The 19,708-nt window shown below is 37.6% G+C and overlaps 1 protein-coding gene across 1 annotated transcript in view; it reads left to right on the top strand.

Moving 5' to 3' along the window:
* SECISBP2L (SECIS binding protein 2-like) overlaps window positions 1-18,563 on the top strand; it is a 35,362-nt gene extending 16,799 nt beyond the window's left edge. Inside the window, 16 exon segments of the mRNA XM_009330990.1 lie at window positions 1-139; window positions 652-787; window positions 1,096-1,325; window positions 1,409-1,433; window positions 2,203-2,318; window positions 4,183-4,314; window positions 4,868-4,951; window positions 5,734-5,901; window positions 6,069-6,210; window positions 7,858-8,027; window positions 9,281-9,413; window positions 10,415-10,577; window positions 11,250-11,470; window positions 12,137-12,291; window positions 12,783-13,002; window positions 13,983-18,563. The exon segment at window positions 1-139 is cut by the window's left edge and continues 25 nt beyond it. Of these exon segments, the coding sequence (XP_009329265.1) occupies window positions 1-139; window positions 652-787; window positions 1,096-1,325; window positions 1,409-1,433; window positions 2,203-2,318; window positions 4,183-4,314; window positions 4,868-4,951; window positions 5,734-5,901; window positions 6,069-6,210; window positions 7,858-8,027; window positions 9,281-9,413; window positions 10,415-10,577; window positions 11,250-11,470; window positions 12,137-12,291; window positions 12,783-13,002; window positions 13,983-14,656 (2,908 nt within the window). The 3' untranslated portion in view covers window positions 14,657-18,563.
* Window positions 18,564-19,708: the final 1,145 nt, after the last annotated feature.

The raw sequence follows: 19,708 nt of genomic DNA on the forward strand, positions 1-19,708 counted from the left end.
CTCTGCACCCTTTCAAGCAGCAAATGCTGTTAATACAGTTACTACAGAATGCACTGAGCGTCCCAACCCATCGGGCCAGGTCTTTCCATTATCCAGTCAGCGGAGCAGAAGCAGTAACAGGGGACCAGTTGTACAAAAAGTAAGTCTGTTTTTTAATAGGGTAAGTAGAACTGTCTAAAGAAAATATCTCTGCACGGGAAGCATGCCTCTCATTTGAGCAAGAACAGGTATGTCAGTAGTATCAATGGAAGGAAAGGTGGGCAGAAAAGGTGTTAATCAGAGACTAGCAAAACTCTTGTCTACAGAGACATTTTGTGGTAAAATACTTAGTGAGTTTATAAAGCCTGCAAGTATAACATGGGAAACTGCCTTCCACTGCCTCTCTGCTGGTTTGGCCTGAGCTTAGAGTTACTTCATTAGAGAACAAAGGAAGTATACCCATACTTCCACATCATAACGAACAGTTCATGCGGAAAATACTGTGAAGGGGTTAATAAATCAAATATTTTAATGAATACTTCCCTTAATCTCTTCTCTTTAAACATGTGGCTTCTGTAGAGAGCATTAGAACTTTTAATTGCTTTGTTTGATTACAACTATGAAGTCAAATCGTATGACTTATGTGTATGTGTGGCTAATCTTTTAAAACAGCAACAGCAGTTACAGACACACATAAAAAATAAACGTCCTCCAGTGAAAAATGTCGCCACTCAAAAGGAGACTAGTTCATCAGGTCCTGAGAACAGATCAAAGATTGTTTTGTTGGTTGATGCATCACAGCAAACAGGTAATTTCTTTCTTGTGTTCTGGGTGTATGAAATAACTAGAACTACATGTCGGTCGCCATCTTTCCTAAAAGAAGGTAGACTTTGCCACTGTCAAAGCCAGACTCTTCTTGAAGGAGTTGATTATTATTAATAGTTGGACCTAGACATAATTTTTTTTAAATTCAATGCTGTTTTTAATTTTATTGAAAGGAAATTGTTGTCGTGTGCAAAGACTTCGGCTTTTTCCATTTGTTTTTATGATGTGTAGGTTTTTCATGTCTCTTAACAATTCCTGCACAAGTAATTATATTTTTATTGTGTCTTGCAGACTTTCCTTCAGATATAGCTAATAAGTCACTTTCTGAGAGCGCCTCTACAATGCTTTGGAAATCAAAAGGCAGGCGCAGAAGAGCTTCTCACCCTGCTGCAGAGTCCTCTAGTGAACAGGGCGCAAGCGAAGCAGACATTGACAGTGACAGTGGCTATTGTAGTCCTAAGCATGGCAATAACCAGGCTGCAGCCATGACTTCAAGAAATACAGATTCTTGTGCAATGAATGTATGTAAACATAACTGAATAGCTTAACTCTATATCCTACAGACTAATAAAAATTACTAAAAAATTTGTTTTCTCCTTTTCAGGTTGTAGAACCATCAATAAATACAAGTAAGCATTGTCTTAGCTGGTGAGCTATTTAAAGTTCGGCTGGGTCGCTTTTGTACGTTCGCTTTCCATTTTGCTGGGAACCATCTCTCGATCTACTTCCAGCATGCTACTCTAACTGATCAGATATTTCTGAAGATGTGTCTTTACTGTGATTTCCTCCACCGCTGTTACTTGTTGAATGAGCAAGTGTATAAGTAGCTATCACTAATGACTTATCAACAGCTGCCTTCCTTTAAAGGATTAAAAAAGCCAGAGACTCCAATGGAGGCATTCAGACAAAGCTGTGCTTCTGTTGTATTTTATCCTCAAGCTTCCTTACCCTGTTCATCTGCAGTTCATACCTGTGTAGTAATAGAGCCAAAGAGTTCTCATGCTCTGTTTGAGAAGTACTGACACGTTTTTTGGAAGCTTTAAAGAAGTCCTGTAACATGAACAAATATTTTGATTAGTGTGGTAGTAGTGGGTAATGCTAGTGGCTGTTATTTATGACTGGACCGACATTGTTATGGATGGAAATCTCAGGTTCACTTTGTCTGACTGCTTCCTGATGATCAGTTGTTGGCAATTTGAATGTCTGTCACCTGACTCTTCCATACACTGCTAACTTTGAGAAATAGCTACAGAATTAACTGTTGTCAGAGGAGAATTAGACTCTCTGAAAACTCTATTTGTATCAAAACTGTTTTCCTGGCTCTGGTGGCAAGTGTATCCTTACGATGCATTCTGTCATACTAATTCATCTTTTTCATAGATGGCACTTCTCTTTCAGCTGGTATAAGTTGGACTAACGTAAATTCCCAGGCAACTCAAAAAAAACCTTGGATTGAAAAAACTCAGACATTTTCTAGAGGTGGAAGACAAGCTGAGCAAAGAAATAGTTCACAGGTATGTTGTTAATGCTTCTAAATTCAAGTATTCTGTTTCTTGTAATATATGAAAACAAGGAATTAGAAATGGATTATAAAATTAACATAGAATAGTTAATGAAAACAGTGAATGAGAAGTGTAGAAACTCAACCTGAAAATCCAGTTGCACATTTCTACCTTGTATGTTTCTTGAGCTAGCACTATATCATATATCTATATTAAAAAAAAGAAGTTTAATGTACTTGCCAATCTTCTGCCTATAGCCTGTTCTTTATATGTGTCTACCTAGGAAGAACATTGCATATATAAAGTAACTTGTGAAATGAAGACAGTGTGGGTGTAGAAAAGTTAGTTCAGTTTTTGACCCATTCACACTTTAGAAGAAAAAAAATCTCAAACTTTCTAAAGAAAGATTTTGATGTGATGGTGAACTAGAATCCTGTGTTCTCAGTCCTGTTGTCTTTGAAATGTTCTTTCTTAAATTTATATTAGCATACCATATTATTTAGCATTTTTATTATTAATAAATGAATTAAAATTGTTTTATGCTAAAACTTGAAGAACGTTTCTGTGAAACTTCAAGTGGGACAGGATTTCTGTAATTAGCATGTGAGGAGAAGGTGGCTTTCCTAATTTTGATAGTCTAATTTTATTGAGGAGGGGGTGCAGAGGGGGACAGAGAAGGCTGAAACATCTGCCTTTGCTAAAACGTAGGTTTTGCTTGAATTCAGTTATTGCAGACAAGGATAGCTGAGCTTCAAGTGGGAGCTTTATCATAGACATGCCTGTATGCACAGATATATGTAAGCTAGCTTGCCCTGTTTAGTTTTTTAGGTGGAATTGTTAATTTGTCTTGAATCTTCCCATTTGGTATCTGTGGGTTTATTATATAAGGAAGCTCGTTGATGCTCGTATCTGGCAGGGTAGCAGTTCTGAATCTTTTTATAAATTGTAGTTAGATCGCAGGCTTTTAGAAGCCACTATTTGTGACTTATGGCATTGGGAGAGTAGGAAGAAACAGATTTCCTTTCACCCAGTCACAGTTTAGACTCTAAATCTGGCAGTTATTTTAGATATTTAAAAACAAAGCTGGCACAGAGTTTTACATGAGGTTTCCTCAGCCAAATTCACTGTGCCTCAAAGCAGAATTGTCCTAGAAACTATTTTCCTTTGAAACTAAATTTGTACCAGGTCTGCAGGAAATTTTCTTGAGAAATACATTAGTATGAGAGATCCAGAATTTCAGATTCAAATCATGCTTTGCTTTCAGCCAGCCAGTCTTGCACATGGGTTTCCACCAACCTTTCTCGTAATAAACAGAAGGATGTTTATACCACTCTACTGAGGTCTCTGGTCCTTAGAGAACTCTGTGCCTGTGCATTGTCATAAAACACATGTTGAAAAGGCAATAACTGCATGCAGAATAATTATGTAGTGGGAGAAAGTTCTTTTGATTGATCACGGTTACAGACAGTTCCTCAGGATTCATATCTGAGTTACATAGTCACCAGCAACTCTTGTGGTTGTCTTTGTGTTTGGCCAAAAGGACCCTATTTTTTTAAATTAGAAATTTAGAGATGAATGTACAGAAATACTGTATTTGGCTTGGGGGGGCGGGGGAATAATCTGATACTGTCTGTAGAATATGTTTGTGCAGGTTTAAAAAAAAACACAACCCCCCCAAAAAACAAAAAAACAAACCACTAAAAAAACCACCCCCCCCCCCCCCCAAACCAACCAAAGCACAGCTTATTAAATCTAATTCCGTAAAAACTCTACCTTCTTAGTTGCTAATTAGCAGACATGAGTGCCTTACATGCATGTGCACACGCATCTTGAAAAATTGAAATTGCAAAATGCCAATCACGTTCATTATTTTCAGTCCGGTTTCAGATGCAGAGACCACAGCACATCTTCAGAAAGAAGGCAGAGTTTGCAGAAACGACATGAAAAACCTCTAACTGCAAGCCAGTCAAGTAGAACAGAGCAGAGTCCGGAACCTCTGTATTTTGAGGTAGCGTTGTATGAAAACTGTTTCTGCATTATAGTGATGCAAGGTGTGTGTGGAGTAAGTGATGTTCTCAACAGGGAGAAGTTGTGAAACTTCTGACTCCAAGAGGTGTACAACACAGTGCGCTAATTTAATTATTATATGATGCTTTCATTGTGTATGTACAAAGACTTGTATTTGGGTGATGTGGCAAGTGCAAGAATTTAGAAATATCTGTGACTGACAAATTAAATAAGCAACTTTCAAGTAACTTTTTCTGTTCACTTGCGAATAAAAATTAGTGTTCTCTGCTTTATTCCCCCTCCCCCTAATTGTAACTGGATTTCTTTAGTATAAAACATTAATAAATAGTTGTTTTTTTGAAAACAGGTTATTCGGATACAGAAATGCTTTGTTAATTTTTCATCCTTTTTCTATTTGGGACACTTTTAAGCCCTTCTAGCTTATGTGGGGCATCAAGATTCAATACGTTCTTCTAGCTTCAGCTGTTTCAGTTAATGCTTTTCATGTTACTTCTGGTTCCATTCTCTCCATTCTTAATTTGTGTATTGCTTAGGATGAAGATGAATTTCCCGAGCTAAATAGTGACAATGGCAGCAGCAAAAGTAGTAACATCCAGCAAAAGATTTCACCCAAAGTAGTAAGTAATTACTTTGTTTTGCAAAGCGTTTTTAAGTTAAGTTGTTTTGAGACAACTTAATTTGTGTAATTTTTTATGAATCTCTGCTACAATACTTATTATGTGGTAATTGTGATGTTCTTAGGGTATTTGCGTTACCAGTTTTGGATGCTAAAGCATGCCAATTAAAATAAGTGGTGCAGGGAACCCATCTTAAAAAAAGACTACTGGATTTTTGTCTGCTAATGAGATTGTATCTTAGTTTCACTCGTTAACATACGATAGACACTTAAAATCATAGAATATCCCAAGTTGGAAGGGACCCATAAGGATCGTCAAGTCCAACTCCCAACTGAAATGAAAATAAACTAAACTTTATGTGCTTTAAGGCTGTAGAAACAGTTGTTGGAAAGATGCTCTTTTAATACCCGATCTACTTAAATATTTTGTTGCAGAACTGTACATATAGACTACTTAATCTATTTGGCCGCTTTCCAGGAAAGTAAAGTCCTACATGAAATCTTTGTGGGGGGTAAAAAACCCACTCCCTTATTTAGTAATCAGACTGGAAAACCTTCTGAAGGTATAATTGGAGATAAATATAATAGTTTTCCCATACAAAAGTGAAATATACATAAGTTTCTAGTTTTATTAATTTACTGTGTCATCTAGCTGTACTTAATGGGGATGTCATACTGCTGACCAAAGCAATGGTTCATTTGGTTTCTGGAGTGCCACATTTCCTATGGTCTTGAGGGAAAGGTCTTTAATTGTGGTTTTTTGCATTTTGTTTAAAATCCTAGTTGGATGACTTACCAGAGAATTCTCCAATCAATATAGTGCAAACTCCAATTCCCATTACAACCTCTGTACCAAAGCGTGCAAAAAGTCAGAAGAAGAAGGCCTTGGCAGCAGCACTTGCAACAGCTCAAGAGTATTCGGAGATAAGCATGGAACAGAAAAAACTTCAAGTGTGTAGCGCCATGCCACCCCTGTCCCCCGCGCCAGTAGTTGGTGAAGAGGAGTATCAGTTAGCTGTTGCTCCTCTTTATTCTATAATAGCAAGAATCTCTTTGTAAAGAATGTTTTGCAGGCACTATTTCTTTGTATTTATCAGCATGTGATGCTCATGTTACAGGAGGCTCTATCAAAAGCGGCTGGAAAGAAGAGCAAGACCCCTGTTCAGTTAGATTTGGGCGACATGTTAGCAGCTCTTGAAAAGCAGCAGCAAGCAATGAAAGCTCGTCAGATCACCAACACCAGGCCTCTCTCATACACAGGTATTTCTAATCTACTTGACTATTGCTAAATGCATTTTGTGGCAATATAAATGTGATCAATCCGAGCATCTTAAATATGCTTTTTTTTCTGTCAAGTTTTAGTTTTTGAATATAAACGTAGTAATAACCTGGGAAGATCCTTCTTAATGCATTTCTCGAAGAATTCACCTGTGCTATCTTCCTCTGAGCTGCAGTATGCAATGGTGAAAGTCCGTGCAGAACTGAGGACAAACTTCTCTTAAAAGACCTACCATTCAAAACTCAGGATTCACGTCTTGAGAGTAATTCAGTGCTGAAATGAATATGTGAAAAGAACTGTATTAGGTCAAACCAAACATCTACTACAGATATTACAGAATTCTCTTTGAAAGCAGCTTAGAGAGGATACCTGTGACTATGATAGAGGGATACCTCTCCAGGATACTCTTCCTGCCTCTACTGATTATAGTTCAGGGCCTCCTCACCCAAGGCTTTCTCAAACCAAATTTGTTTCTTAAACTGTCCATCACTTCTATCACATGCATTTATTGTCCGTAAGGTCCAATAGCAGCAAATTCTAAACTTACTACATGCTGTGTGGAGAAGCTCTTCCTTCTACTGTGTTTTTTTTGGGGTGGGGGTCAGGGGGGTTTTGTGTCCCACTTATAATTTTGTTAGCTTTCGTAGCCTTTGTATTACAAAGAGACTAAGCAATCTTTCCCTGCTCTCCTTCTCTATGATTCTTAGAGGTCTGTCATCTCTCTTCTAGTCTGAAGAGTCCTAGCCGATTTAGTTATTCCATTGTGGAAGCATGTCTTTTCCAATAATCTGTATCGCTTTCTCTGTACCTTCTTGTAGTTCTACTGTATCTTTCTGAAAATAAGATCAGACATGCACAGAATATTAAGTTGTAGTTCTTTTGTAGTGCTTTTTTGTTCTCTATTTCTTTATCAACACTAACGTTAAATTAGCTTTTTCAATACTGCGGAATACAGAATTGACGTTTTTGTAGTTATCTATTATACCCCGTGAATCTCATTCCTGAGCAGTGGTATGTAGCCTAGAGTCCATCGTTATGCACATAGTTACATTTTTCTTCTTGTGTGTTGCTTCATTTACCTGCTTTGAGTTTCAGCTGTGTTCAAACATTAATTCAGGTTGGCAAGGTTATATCAAACAAAGCTAAGCAAAGAACAGTTGGCATTTCCATTGGAGACCACATTTGTTTTATTCTCTTTCTTGCAGAAGAGATCCTTCTACATCTACATAACTACATGCTGCACTCTCTCATCTGTTTTGTCTCGTCAACTAATCAAGTCTTTGACAGAGACTAACTAAAAATCAATCTTTGGATAAATATTTGCAACTTATCTTACTATTATCATCTTACTAATAAAGCTACATGTAGTCATTTGAGAGAGATCCCTTACCAGTATTAAAGTAATTCCTTTCCTGGAATCCATGGCTTCCTAAAACATGAGGCGAAGTTGAAGAAAGCTTAAAACCATCTGGAAGCAACAATATCTGATGACGTAATTTTCCTGTCATTATGAACTGCTTTTTTCCAAGGAAGGAAAATGTACTTTGAGAATTCATCAGTGGAAATTCTGAAAACAGTGTTGGAATAAAGCTGTCTTTTGGTGAAACTAATATCTTTCTTGTATTTAGTTGGCAGCGCTGCTCCCTTTCATACCAAAGAATCTGCCAACAGAAAGTCTTTAACAAAGGGACAGCCATCTATGGGTTGCCTTAATCCTTTGGATTCAACTGCCCCAAAAGTGAAAAGAGGAAAGGAAAGAGAGATTGCAAAACTGAAACGCCCTACAGCGCTTAAAAAGGTAAACATGTCAACCCTGGAGTGCCTTGACCCACAATCATACTTCAAAAATAAAAACTGTTATTTTCTTACTTGAGGACTAGTGACCGTGAGCATAGGGTAAGGGAGTCATGAGCTTCTGCCTCTAGTTCCTGTTACACTGATGTCCTGTCCTTTGGATCTAGGCATGCAATGTGACTTTTATACCCCCATAATTAGTTGAAGGTGATACAAATCTATCTCAATACGGATTGCAAGGATTTCTTTAACTGTAAGCGCTAGGACATATGGGAAAACTTGCATAGGTTTTTCATGTTGTTGAATCCTAGTTTGTAGCGCAATGTAGTATGCTAACCTTAAATTTTCCTACTCTTTTTGTAGAAATGGGTATAAACTTGAAGTAAAAACGCGTATTTTAATTGAGTAAATTTAGAAATAAATGGTTGTATATCTCTATATACATGCACACATAAAGTAGGTATGTACACAGAGAATACAGTATGCATGGAAATCAGAAGGTAAAATACAAAAAAACCTAGCCCTAAAAAAGAAGTGTGAAAGCCTTTTTAAAAAAAAAAAAGTGTGAAAGTCACCTGTACTCATGCACCACATTTCTTGTCAAGATCACTTTATGATACGGGCAGTTAGAATCTGGTAAAGCTGTGTTTGTACAAAGGTTGGCTGTGGTTAAGTTGCCTTTTTTTTTTTCTCCCCTCCTCAGCAATCTTTTTTTTTTCTGACTTATCCACAATCCACAGCTACCTGTTCAGAAAAGCTTTCTAAACTCTCTGTTGCCAGTGCCTTCATCTTGTTGTTATTATTTATCGCAGTAATACCAATATATCCATGGCTACTTACCTTTGCGCTTTCCTTTCTTTTATAGACAGGATTCTGTCTGTTGTGGTGTTTCACAAAGATGACTAGTGTTCTTACATAAGGGGTTTTTACTGGGGTGGGGATGTGGAATTGTTAATGAGTGAATGTTATGTATTAGAAAAGCTGTGAATAAGTACTTAATACTTAAACTGTTGAAAGCACTATTTATGTAGAAGTATGAGAGTATTGAGTATACCATCTGTAAAATGCTGGAATGAAATACTGTCTGTGATCAAAGAGGAAACTGAAATGATTTCAGAGTTTTCTATCCTGGCATGAGTAAGAAGGTTCAAAGCAACTTGGTTAACTTTATTTTGTGTTATGTTCAGTCAAATGGACATTTTTCTTTACAGGTATCTCTAATTTTCAGATGCTGATAGCTGTTGGTTTTGTTCCTAGATTATTTTGAAAGAGAGAGAAGAGAAGAAAGGCCGTTTATCAGCTGACCATAGCCTTTTGGGATCTGATGAACAGAAAGAGGTTCATATAAACTTGACTGCTGATCAGTCTCAGGAGCTGGCCTCTCAAGAAGGTTGGTCTCTCTCTAGTACCCCTTCCCGTACCCCTTCCCTCCCCCCCCAATTGTACTAATCTGCTTGTTTTAATATTTTGTCTTTCTCTTCTTAAGCAACACAACTTACTGATGCTATCTTTTAACTTTCTTTAACATTATGAAATACTAGAAATTGGAACCCTCTTCTTCTAAAACATCTTGTCTGTCCCTCAGTTGTGGAAGGCTCAGGCAGTATGGGTTCTTAGTACGTCTCCATGCAGCCTTTTAATTCATTTCTCTTGAGTGGATGTTCACAACGCGTGTCAGAGTTGATAGCATTTTTGATAAGAGGGCAAAATGTGACCTGTTGTTGGCCATGCCATGTTGATCACAATGCTTTTTCGTGATGAACATGCTGAAAGCTTTCCAGATATAGAAGTTGCAAACTGTAAATAAGGTTTTCCGATTTGTTAAACACTCTTGTCAATCAACTGCAATGTCTGGACTGTTGACTTGCAGCAACAGCTCTGAGCAACTGGGAAACTCCAAAGAATTTTCAATGTCTTGATGTGTTGGGGGGCGGGGGGGGAGGTGTCTATCAAGATTCCAGATGTACTGCTTCAGAACTTTTCTTCTGAACAACCTGCCTGACTTCACCTGACTGAAGATAAGTGTGAAAAGCTTAAATGTTCTAGGAATAAGTTAGTTAAATGTTTATATATATATATATAAATAGTAAAGGATTATTGGGAGAAGCTGTAGCATTTAGGCAGGGTTTCCCTTCTGCTCTATCTATTTCCCAAACTAAGCTCTAGAAATTTTTTTAATGAATATTCAAATATTGCTTATTTACCCAACCCATGCTGAGTGTTGGGTATGTGCTTGTTTTGTTCCCCCACCCCTCCAGGGAAGCATACTGTTTTAGTGTTTTCAGAATGTAATTTGGAAAAAGCAAGGGAGTGATAGATAAGAAGTGTGATGCTGCTCCTTTTATGTGAAAATATCTTTGCATTTTATAATGTTTCAAAATTGTCTTTCAGAAACTGGACTAAGTATGCCTAGTGATACTTCACTTTCGCCAGCAAGTCAGAATTCTCCATACTGCATGACCCCAGTGTCACAAGGTTCACCTGCTAGTTCTGGAATAGGCAGTCCAATGGCATCTTCTGCAATAACCAAAATTCACAGCAAGAGATTCAGAGAGTAAGAGTTTTGCATTATTAATATAAACTCAAGGCTTGCATCTCAGTCACCGTCGTCTTTTCAGTGTGGGTAGGTTTAGTAGACTTAGGAGGTCTTAATGGGCATGAGCTACCCTTTCATCAGTAGAAGTTTCTGCAAGTATTTTTTTTTCTTTTGCCATGGATGGATTGCTACGTGTGTGTCTATGTATGTACACGCATGCACTTCGGACTTTCTTTGGTTGCTGCCACAAATAAGCTAGGTGGAAGTATTCTTTAAAAAATATATTTTTTTTAAAGGAGGGCTACGTACACGTTGGATGGGAAAGGAAGGAATACTTGTGAATGCTGAAAATACTGTAATAGTCACTCTTAATACATTACTGCTTTTTTATTAATGTATCATTAGGGTACTAAATTAAGGAAGAGAATAGTTGCTTGTGGCACCTATTGGAGTATTTCTTTGTATTTTTTAATATTCTTTTTGACTGACTTCTTGAGGTAAGGGATGTTACTGGAAATAGAAATGTTTTTAGGATGTTATTTTTAACTTACAGTATACAGTCTGATTTCTAAATCTGTTTAATAACTGTTCTGAGGAAGTAAAATTATTTTTATTTGGTAAAAGAAAAGGCTCAGTGAAATAGTATTGATTATGTGCTATGCTAATATTTGATGGTTTTTGAATTGGCAGATACTGTAACCAAGTTCTAAGTAAAGAAATAGATGAATGTGTGACTCTCCTATTGCAAGAGCTTGTCAGCTTCCAGGAACGGATTTATCAAAAGGATCCCATGAGAGCTAAAGCAAGGAGAAGACTTGTTATGGGGTTGCGTGAGGTTACTAAGCATATGAAACTGAACAAGATCAAGTGTGTAATCATATCTCCCAACTGCGAAAAAATCCAGTCAAAAGGTATAAATGATAAAACAAGTGGTGCACCTAACTGTTTACAGTTTTCTTGTGCTGATTAGAAGTGCTGATTAGCAAGGTTAGAAGCATTTTTTGGGTACTATGCGTGACGTAACACTTCCAGAATCAATTGTGTAATTGCCACTCCACATTCATTCTTTTCTACTCCATTCTGGAAGAAACTTGTTCAGGCGGGTTGAATAGCTTAAAGAAACATAGATATTATTACACATACAATAGGCTTCAATTTTATTCCATCCAGTCTTTGATACACCTAGAGCCCTGAGCTCTGGGTGCTCTTAAGGAGGACTCCTTAAGAGGAATGTGAATTGGTTAGTTAGCCAACCAACACGTTTTGCCACAACCAGAAATGTAAACAGAGGCTTTCCTGAGATATGAGAAGAGCAAAGCTCTGCTGAAAAGAGCTGTGAAAAATTCTGGTTTAATTTGTGTGCAGGACTAACAGAGAATACAGAATATAGCCTTGATCTGTACTCACTCACTATACTTGAAATGTATAGCTTGTTATCCTGTAGGACACAGTAGTTGGTGATTGTGTGTTTTGAAGTTTTACTGACTAATTACAGTTAGAATGGGATATAGAGTTGTATCATGCCATACTATGACTTCAACTGACTTAGATATGTATTTAAAATTGTTTTCTTCAAGGTGGACTGGATGAGGCTCTATATAACGTAATAGCCATGGCACGGGAACAAGAAATTCCTTTTGTCTTTGCTCTTGGCCGTAAAGCTCTTGGCCGTTGCGTGAACAAGCTGGTTCCTGTTAGTGTAGTGGGTATCTTCAACTACTCAGGTGCTGAGGTGAGCAATTCGATTCACGTGAATGGTTGGAGTAAACAATTATGTTTCTTGTAGTTAAGAATTGATTTGGCATGGAGAGCACACCTAACTAATATGCATTTGACAATGGCCCTGGCCTGATCTATATTAGGGTGTATTTTTCTTTTGAAATTGAGTATTTACAGAACTGAGGGACTATGTTGAAACACTTTGGTCGCAACATCTCTGTAGCTTTCAAGTAGACTTAAATGCCATCTGAAATTCTCTGGAAGGCTTAAGATTGTAAGAAAAACCATGTTAAGTAAGTCCATCTCCTCAAAGTTGCATAAACATGGAGTGGTGTGTTTATTTTTATTTACTACAGAGAAGAACTAACTTTTAGTAGAAGTGAAGGTATTTGGTGTTAATGAGCTTAAGGCTCACTATGTGGTATACCTTTGACTAAAAGGAGTTATTTAAAGTGAAAATTATTAGTAAGAACTACTGATTATAAAAACTGCCTTCATACTTAGGACCTATTTAATAAGCTGGTATCACTGACTGAAGAGGCCAGGAAAGCATACAGAGATATGGTTGCTGCAATGGAACAGGAACAGGCCGAAGAAGCCTTGAAGAACGTCAAGAAGGCACCCCATCATATGGGTCATTCTCGTAACCCCTCTGCAGCAAGTGCTATCTCATTCTGTAGTGTTATTTCTGAACCCATATCTGAAGTGAATGAGAAAGAATATGGTAAGTGTGTTAAAACTTACTTTTGTAACTGGAAGCTGGAATTTTCCAAATTATCCTTATTGCAAAATGTAGCTAAAAGTACAGTATTTCTTCATAATTTACGGTATTCTACAGTTTTCAGGGATAAGAGGAAATTGGTTAGTCTTCAGGTACTTCTGTAAGTCACTTTTTTCCCAAGCTGTATCGAAAATAATAATTTTAATTTCTAATCCTCAGAAGTGTTACAGTTACCTAACTCACATCACTGGAGGTGGCTTCTCCAGTTTTACTGAACTGGTATAGAACTGGTACCAAACAGAGTTGATTATATGATTGAGGAAGAACTGATGACAGAGGGTAGGAACTAAATTACTGAGGTCTCTGAAGATAGGACATGTAGATTAAATTTTGAAACTTGAGATGGCAATGAATGATTCTAGTGTGAGCAGAAGGCAAATTTGTTTGTCCGGTTGCTTAAACCCAGATGACAGAGGGGATAAAAGGGAGAATGCTTGTTTGAAGTCAAGACTCCTCTTTTTTTTTTTTAGTCTCATGGTGAATTAAAAAGAATACTATCTTGTTTTTAGTTAATTATTTTGTGGTGTCTCAAAGTTATTTCGTTTGTTAAGGATTTTTCGAAAAACGTTTAAACTTAATACTGTGGCAATTTTCTGCTTTTAATTTATACTTGAGAGTAACCTCTTTGACTATACTCACTGTTACATTTGGTGCTTCCTGCAGTTTACATGGGAAACTTAAGTGCACAAACTTTCAACTTCGTAATGTCTGCTTTAGGATACTGTAAAAACCCAAAGTTATTCATAGCTCTTTCCTTTCCCTTTCTCTCCCTTTTTCTAATTGAAATTTTTCTAGCAAGCATAGAATAATATTAAAATTATTAGCTCCTAATGCTATTTAAACAATTCTGGGATATTCAGGTGAAATATTTCTATATAGAAAGAATTAATGTTTCCTACTTAAACTTCTCTTGAAACTTGTAGAAACAAACTGGAGAAATATGGTGGAAACATCTGATGGGTTAGAAACCTCTGAAAATGAGAGAGAATCCTCATGTAAGACTGCGGCACCAGAAAAAGCTGGTAATGGTCAAATTGAAAAAGCCACTCTTAATAAACAACCACCTCTGGCTACAACTGGCACTACCTCAGCAGCAAATCATGGAAAATCCACACCAGGTGACAAAGATGAGGTGAAACCAGATGACAATCTGGAATGGGCCTCACAGCAGAGTACAGAAACGGGATCACTGGATGGCAGCTGCCGAGATCTTTTGAATTCCTCCATGACCAGTACCACCAGTACTCTTGTACCAGGAATGCTAGAAGAGGAGGAGGAGGAGGAAGATGATGATGATGAGGATTATGCCCATGAACCAATTTCTGTAGAGGTTCAGCTTAATAGCAGAATTGAATCTTGGGTTTCGGAGACCCAGAGAACTATGGAGACTCTTCAGCTTGGGAAGACCCTTAGTGGTGCTGAAGAAGACAATGCAGAACAAAGCGAAGAGGAAGAAATAGAGACTTCTGAGCAGGCTGATCCAGTCACTGATGGTGAGGAATGGACAAACGATAAGCACGCAAGTAACACTCAACATAAACCCACCATCTGCAGTTCTTTGAATAAAGAACACACAGATTCCATCTATATGCCGTAAAAATAAGCAGGAACTCAGGAACTTTTTAGAAATTATATTAAAACTAACTGTTGTAAAGGCTGTAGCCGTTATTTCATATGCTTCATCTCAACATTTTGCACTGTTAAACATTTAATATGTGTATTTAATTCACAACAATATTTTTGTAGCTGTCTGTTACTTGTTTGATTTAAAAACTAGCTTAGCTTTTAATTGGTGTCTATTTCCCAGAATAGAAACTGTGTGGAAAATTTGTCAGTAAGTATTCATTTGATCTTTTGTAAAAGGAAACATCTTGTAACTGACCAGTTTTAAGCAAAATTCTCTTAAGATGTGACTGTTTAGATCATTTTCAAACAGATAACCTACATTAAGACTGACAAATTACCAACGCTTTACACTGGTGTTATGGTGTTACGCCAGGCGCGTCAGTGTATTTGGCTGTGACTTTCTAGTTCTATCTAGAAGTAAAATTTTGGTTCTCTTTAAAGAAAAGCTAGAAAACCCCGTTTGCAGTCTTAATGAAAAGTAAATAGTAGAGAAATCTATGTGTGATTCTTATGCTAAGACAGATGCAGCTTTTTAGTTGGTCTCGGTGAATGCACCGTTAAAAAGCTGCTGATAGTTGAGATGGTTACAATAAGCTATAACAACTTTGATTCCAGAAAAACTAAACCAGAGGGATATCATTAATGTTTTGGGGGTTTTTAGGAAATATTGCATTAAAAAAAAAAGGAAAGAAAACAAAAATTCCCCATGGTCTCCACAGTTGCTGTCTGCCAAACCACACTAAGTGAATCATTAACCATAATCCCTATCCAGGGCTTTTAGTAAACTGATGACTTCCTTTTTCTCCTGTCACTTACCTCAGGAATGCTGTTTTGCATATTGTCATCTACATAACATTGCAAAAAGCAAGAATAATCCTTTTAACAGCAAGCGTGAATGATGTGGTGGCTCAATGAATCTACGTGTTCATCTGCATGCTTTGATCCTGGCCACCTTGCGTTGAGTTCAGGATGTATCTTAACAATTCTTACTCAGATTGTGACCTCTTTTTGTCTGCTCTCACAGTTGTAGCAGCTTTAGGAGTTGACCTCTAGAGTAGAAAAGGAAGTAGTTATTCCAGGAAAGGAGGAAGTGCCCTGTAGTATGGGGAGGTATTTCAGTGGTTCAGAGGTAAAAGAAACAAAAATATGCCCTCCCTGAAATGTACATGTTGCTAGAGAATTGTTCCGTGTTTTGTTCTGAATATTGAAGTGAAATCCTTTAACTGATGATGAATTCATTTCAGATTGAAGATGGAGTATGTGTCTAAACCTTGCACGTAAGGAGTCTGTTTTCCATCTTTGTCTTAAATTGGCAAGGTATGTACTGAAACTGCCAGCAGCAGGAGCTTCACTACAAGAGTAGCCAAAGAGTAACTCACATGAATAACACTTTTATAGCAAACGTGTGTTTCTTTTAATTCCACTTCATTTTTCTTAATCACTTGTATCAAAATGCGTAAAAATCCTCTGGGTAGGCTGAAAAACACAAGAAATGGATAGCTTAGTTAGGTATTTAGTCCACACTTATTAATATGGGACCAACGCTTATAGTACTAGTGATGCTGGCATTTTAAGTTGCACTGGGAAAATAAGACTCCAGGTTTAGAAATCATCTACCCCTGGGGTTTTCGGATGCTAATGAGAATAATAGAAACTGTGTGTATTATGTAAATAATGCTTTGATAGGTATAGGCATAGCAAATGCTATGTAGATAAGCAGTATAGAGAGCTGCTAGGACAACTGGCTGTTCTGTCACGTTCTTAGTTCCTTAATGTAATCTTCCTAGATGTTAGAACAAGGCATTTTATAGGAAAACAAAGGCTAGGAATGATGCCTCCTGAATGTTAAACCTTTTACTGTACGTACGGCAGACTTCTACTGTCTGTGTTTTGAAAGAGTTTTTGCTTTAGGAAATGATAGGTGTTTGAACTGCTGACAAGCAAAACTTGCCCTTGGATGTGTAAGCACGTGTCTCGATGCCAGCGGAGACGAGTGTATACACTGAGGGCAAAACTTCACCAGAACATCAAAAAACAAAGGTGTGTGTAACTTTTCCTTTTGCTTTTTCAGTGCCAGTGATTCAAATAACTTTTGATCTTGAAGTATTAACATCAAAGGCGCATCTTTTTATATATGTCTTTTCTGAACTTGGACTGTCATTTTAAAATTTTCTGACATTTATATCAAAGAAGTCTTGTAATATTCAGCCCACTATTTAACTGCAATTTTGCTACAGGTTTAATAGAGTTCTTGAAGGTGATATAGCACTTCTAATATCTCTCAATTTGCCAGCAAATAAGGAACTAGTCTCTTTTTTGGAATGTGGCAGATCACCCTTAGAGGAGCAAACTGAAACTGAGTAAAGGAAACTGGTTTTAGTGCTTCCTTTTTGATAAGCTGGGAATGAGCAATAACTGTGAGAATGAAATTGCAATTCCTTTGGGAGTGATCCACTTGCATCTAAAATTAGGGAAGTTCCTTGCTACCTGAAGCACTTGAGGAGAGTATCTCACTGTGGTAACTTTGATTCTATTATCACCAGAATTTAGAAAGCAAGCATACAACTGTTTTACAATACCATGATTTTTTTAAAAAGTAGCTGAATTTCTATTTCGGTATAAAAGTATGCAGTTTATTATACAGGTTGTTACTGTCCCCAAGAAAAGATGTTTCTGTAGCTGTAGGTGTATAGATATTTTTGTTGTGAAAATGATTATTCGGAAAACAGATCTACTTTTCTTCAGACATTCATTATAGAAATGATTGCACCACTTAACTTATCTGGTAAAAGCAAAAAAAAAATGTATCTGTGGTAGGGGTAGGGATCTTTAAAACTGATAGAGGTGGCTATGTATACAACCTATTTATATAAATACTTTAAGTATCTCTGTCAATAATAGAACATGGGTTACAAATAGGTAAAAGGGAAAAATTCTGAAGAACTCTTGTCCTTAGTTGGACCAAGTAACAGTGGCTGAGTAAGGTAAAGGACCTGGTCCTGCTAACACACGCTTAAGAGCGTTAGTTCCACTGGCTTGAATCGGTGGCCTGTTTGTCTGCTTAAGTTGTGTGCAGGTAGTTGTAGGATTGGAGCTAAACAGTGACAGAGGGTATTGACCTGTGTTTTAAAAATTCATTATAGAACATGTTCAGTAATGCACTTGTTGGTGTTCTTCTGGTAAAGATAAGAGGTGTCTTTATGTTCATTTGGGTGGGTGGGAGCTTACACAGTGTGATTCTGTCCGGTTCTTTAACACAAGCTTAAATTTTAATAATGTTACTTTAAATACATATGTTAAAAAAAGTATTATTGTTTGACAAGCTGCTGTTTGCTGAAACTGTCATTAAGTATTTCCTGTGAAGTTGTGCCAACTAATGAAACTATTGAGTTGAATTTCAATAGTAGCCATTTAAAAATTAGACATGACGATTTGTTAAACGGAACAAAAAACAGCAGAAGCAAGCCATAGAAACAAGTATTGTGGGTTTTCTACCCACCCTGCCACACACAAGGAAACATGAGAATGTCTAACCCGAAACTTCCTCGCCAATGAACGGTAACGCTGAAAGTAGAAACCCAGTTGGCACAGCCCACCTCCTAAATGTTCATAAATAGTTCATATATTTTACTTTTAAATAGATTCTAATAAGGAAAGGTGTTTAATCTTTAATGTCTTAAAATTTATAGTAATATTTAGGTTAAAGCAGTAGAAAAACCATTATGAAATACAATATGAAGGGTTTTGTTCCATTTCCTTTTTGCTGTATGAAGGATAATTGTTCTGTCTACCGTACTTTTTGGAGTAATAACAGCTTTTTTGCACTATGTAAATACTAGTGGGGATTCTTCCATAACTAATAAAAACGATTGTAGAAATTTATGGCGTTATTACAGCGATATGTTTGTTCACAACTACTTTATCCTGAGTTTATGTTTGCAAATGCTGCCCTGGCACTACAGGAGATGGAGAAGGTCTGTGTTACACCCTGCTTGGCCACAGGGTGGAGGAGCCGTGTGATGGCTCCTGGCCTCTGGCTGGTGGTACCCTGGGCCCCAGCTCGGGGGTCACAGCCAGCGCGGGGAGCTGAGCCCCTCCGCTCACCTAGACTGAATGGGCACTGGCAGAGAGGCTGAAGAGAAAAACAGAATTAGCTGAGGTGTTTTCACGTTATGGAGTCCAGGTCCCTGTTGTCACGCACCGTCTCCATGATGACCAGGAAAATATTACATAGAAAACCCTACCGTTCTTCATTGGCCACGGGACTGAACTAGGTCCAGAACAGTGAGTTGGAAATAACATTTACTTAAGAGCAAATGAGTAGGAATAACCACAGGCGCCTCCAAAAACTAGGACTTCTTGCGTGCTGCTAACGTATGAGAATTTAAGTTGACCTGCCTTTATTGTTACGCTGGTGCTTGAAGTCGCCTTTGGAAAGTAACATGAAGTTCTCGGCATGTTGTCCCCTGCTCCCCAGTGACTCACTGGTAACTGCTCGCGCTTCCGCAGCTCTACTAACAGTGTCATTAACTGGCTTTGTGACTCCCACGTGTGAGAATATTTGTAGCGATTCAAAAAGGATACAGCTTCATCCTGTAATTTTGAATTTTCTATTTATGTGCCTGAACTTCATGTTTCAATTCTGCTATTGCAGTTGTCTTCTCTTGAAAGTGCTTCTGTTATAAACCTTACTTTGTAGGTGCTATCGCTTACTGTCAAAATTGCTCCTCACATCTGAGTTCTACCTGCGTCTTCTCAACCTGATACGAATTTTGGAAAGTACAAAAAAGCAGGTGGCACCGTGTGACTTGTGCTATGGAAGTGACAAGAAAATTAACTACCCCAAAGCCTCACAAACTGAATTTTCCTCTCCATTTTTTCACCGCTTAGAAAACGCTAGCCAGTTTGTAGTTCCCTTGAGGAAGTTCCTTGCCTCTATTGAGAATTTTTTCAATAACACCATAGGTGGCACTTGGCGTTTTGCATTGCTGCACACGCAGAAGAACCCCCACGAGGGAAAAAA

Source organism: Pygoscelis adeliae, unplaced genomic scaffold (assembly GCF_000699105.1).
Source record: "Pygoscelis adeliae isolate BGI_AS28 unplaced genomic scaffold, ASM69910v1 Scaffold318, whole genome shotgun sequence".
NCBI lineage: Eukaryota > Metazoa > Chordata > Aves > Sphenisciformes > Spheniscidae > Pygoscelis > Pygoscelis adeliae.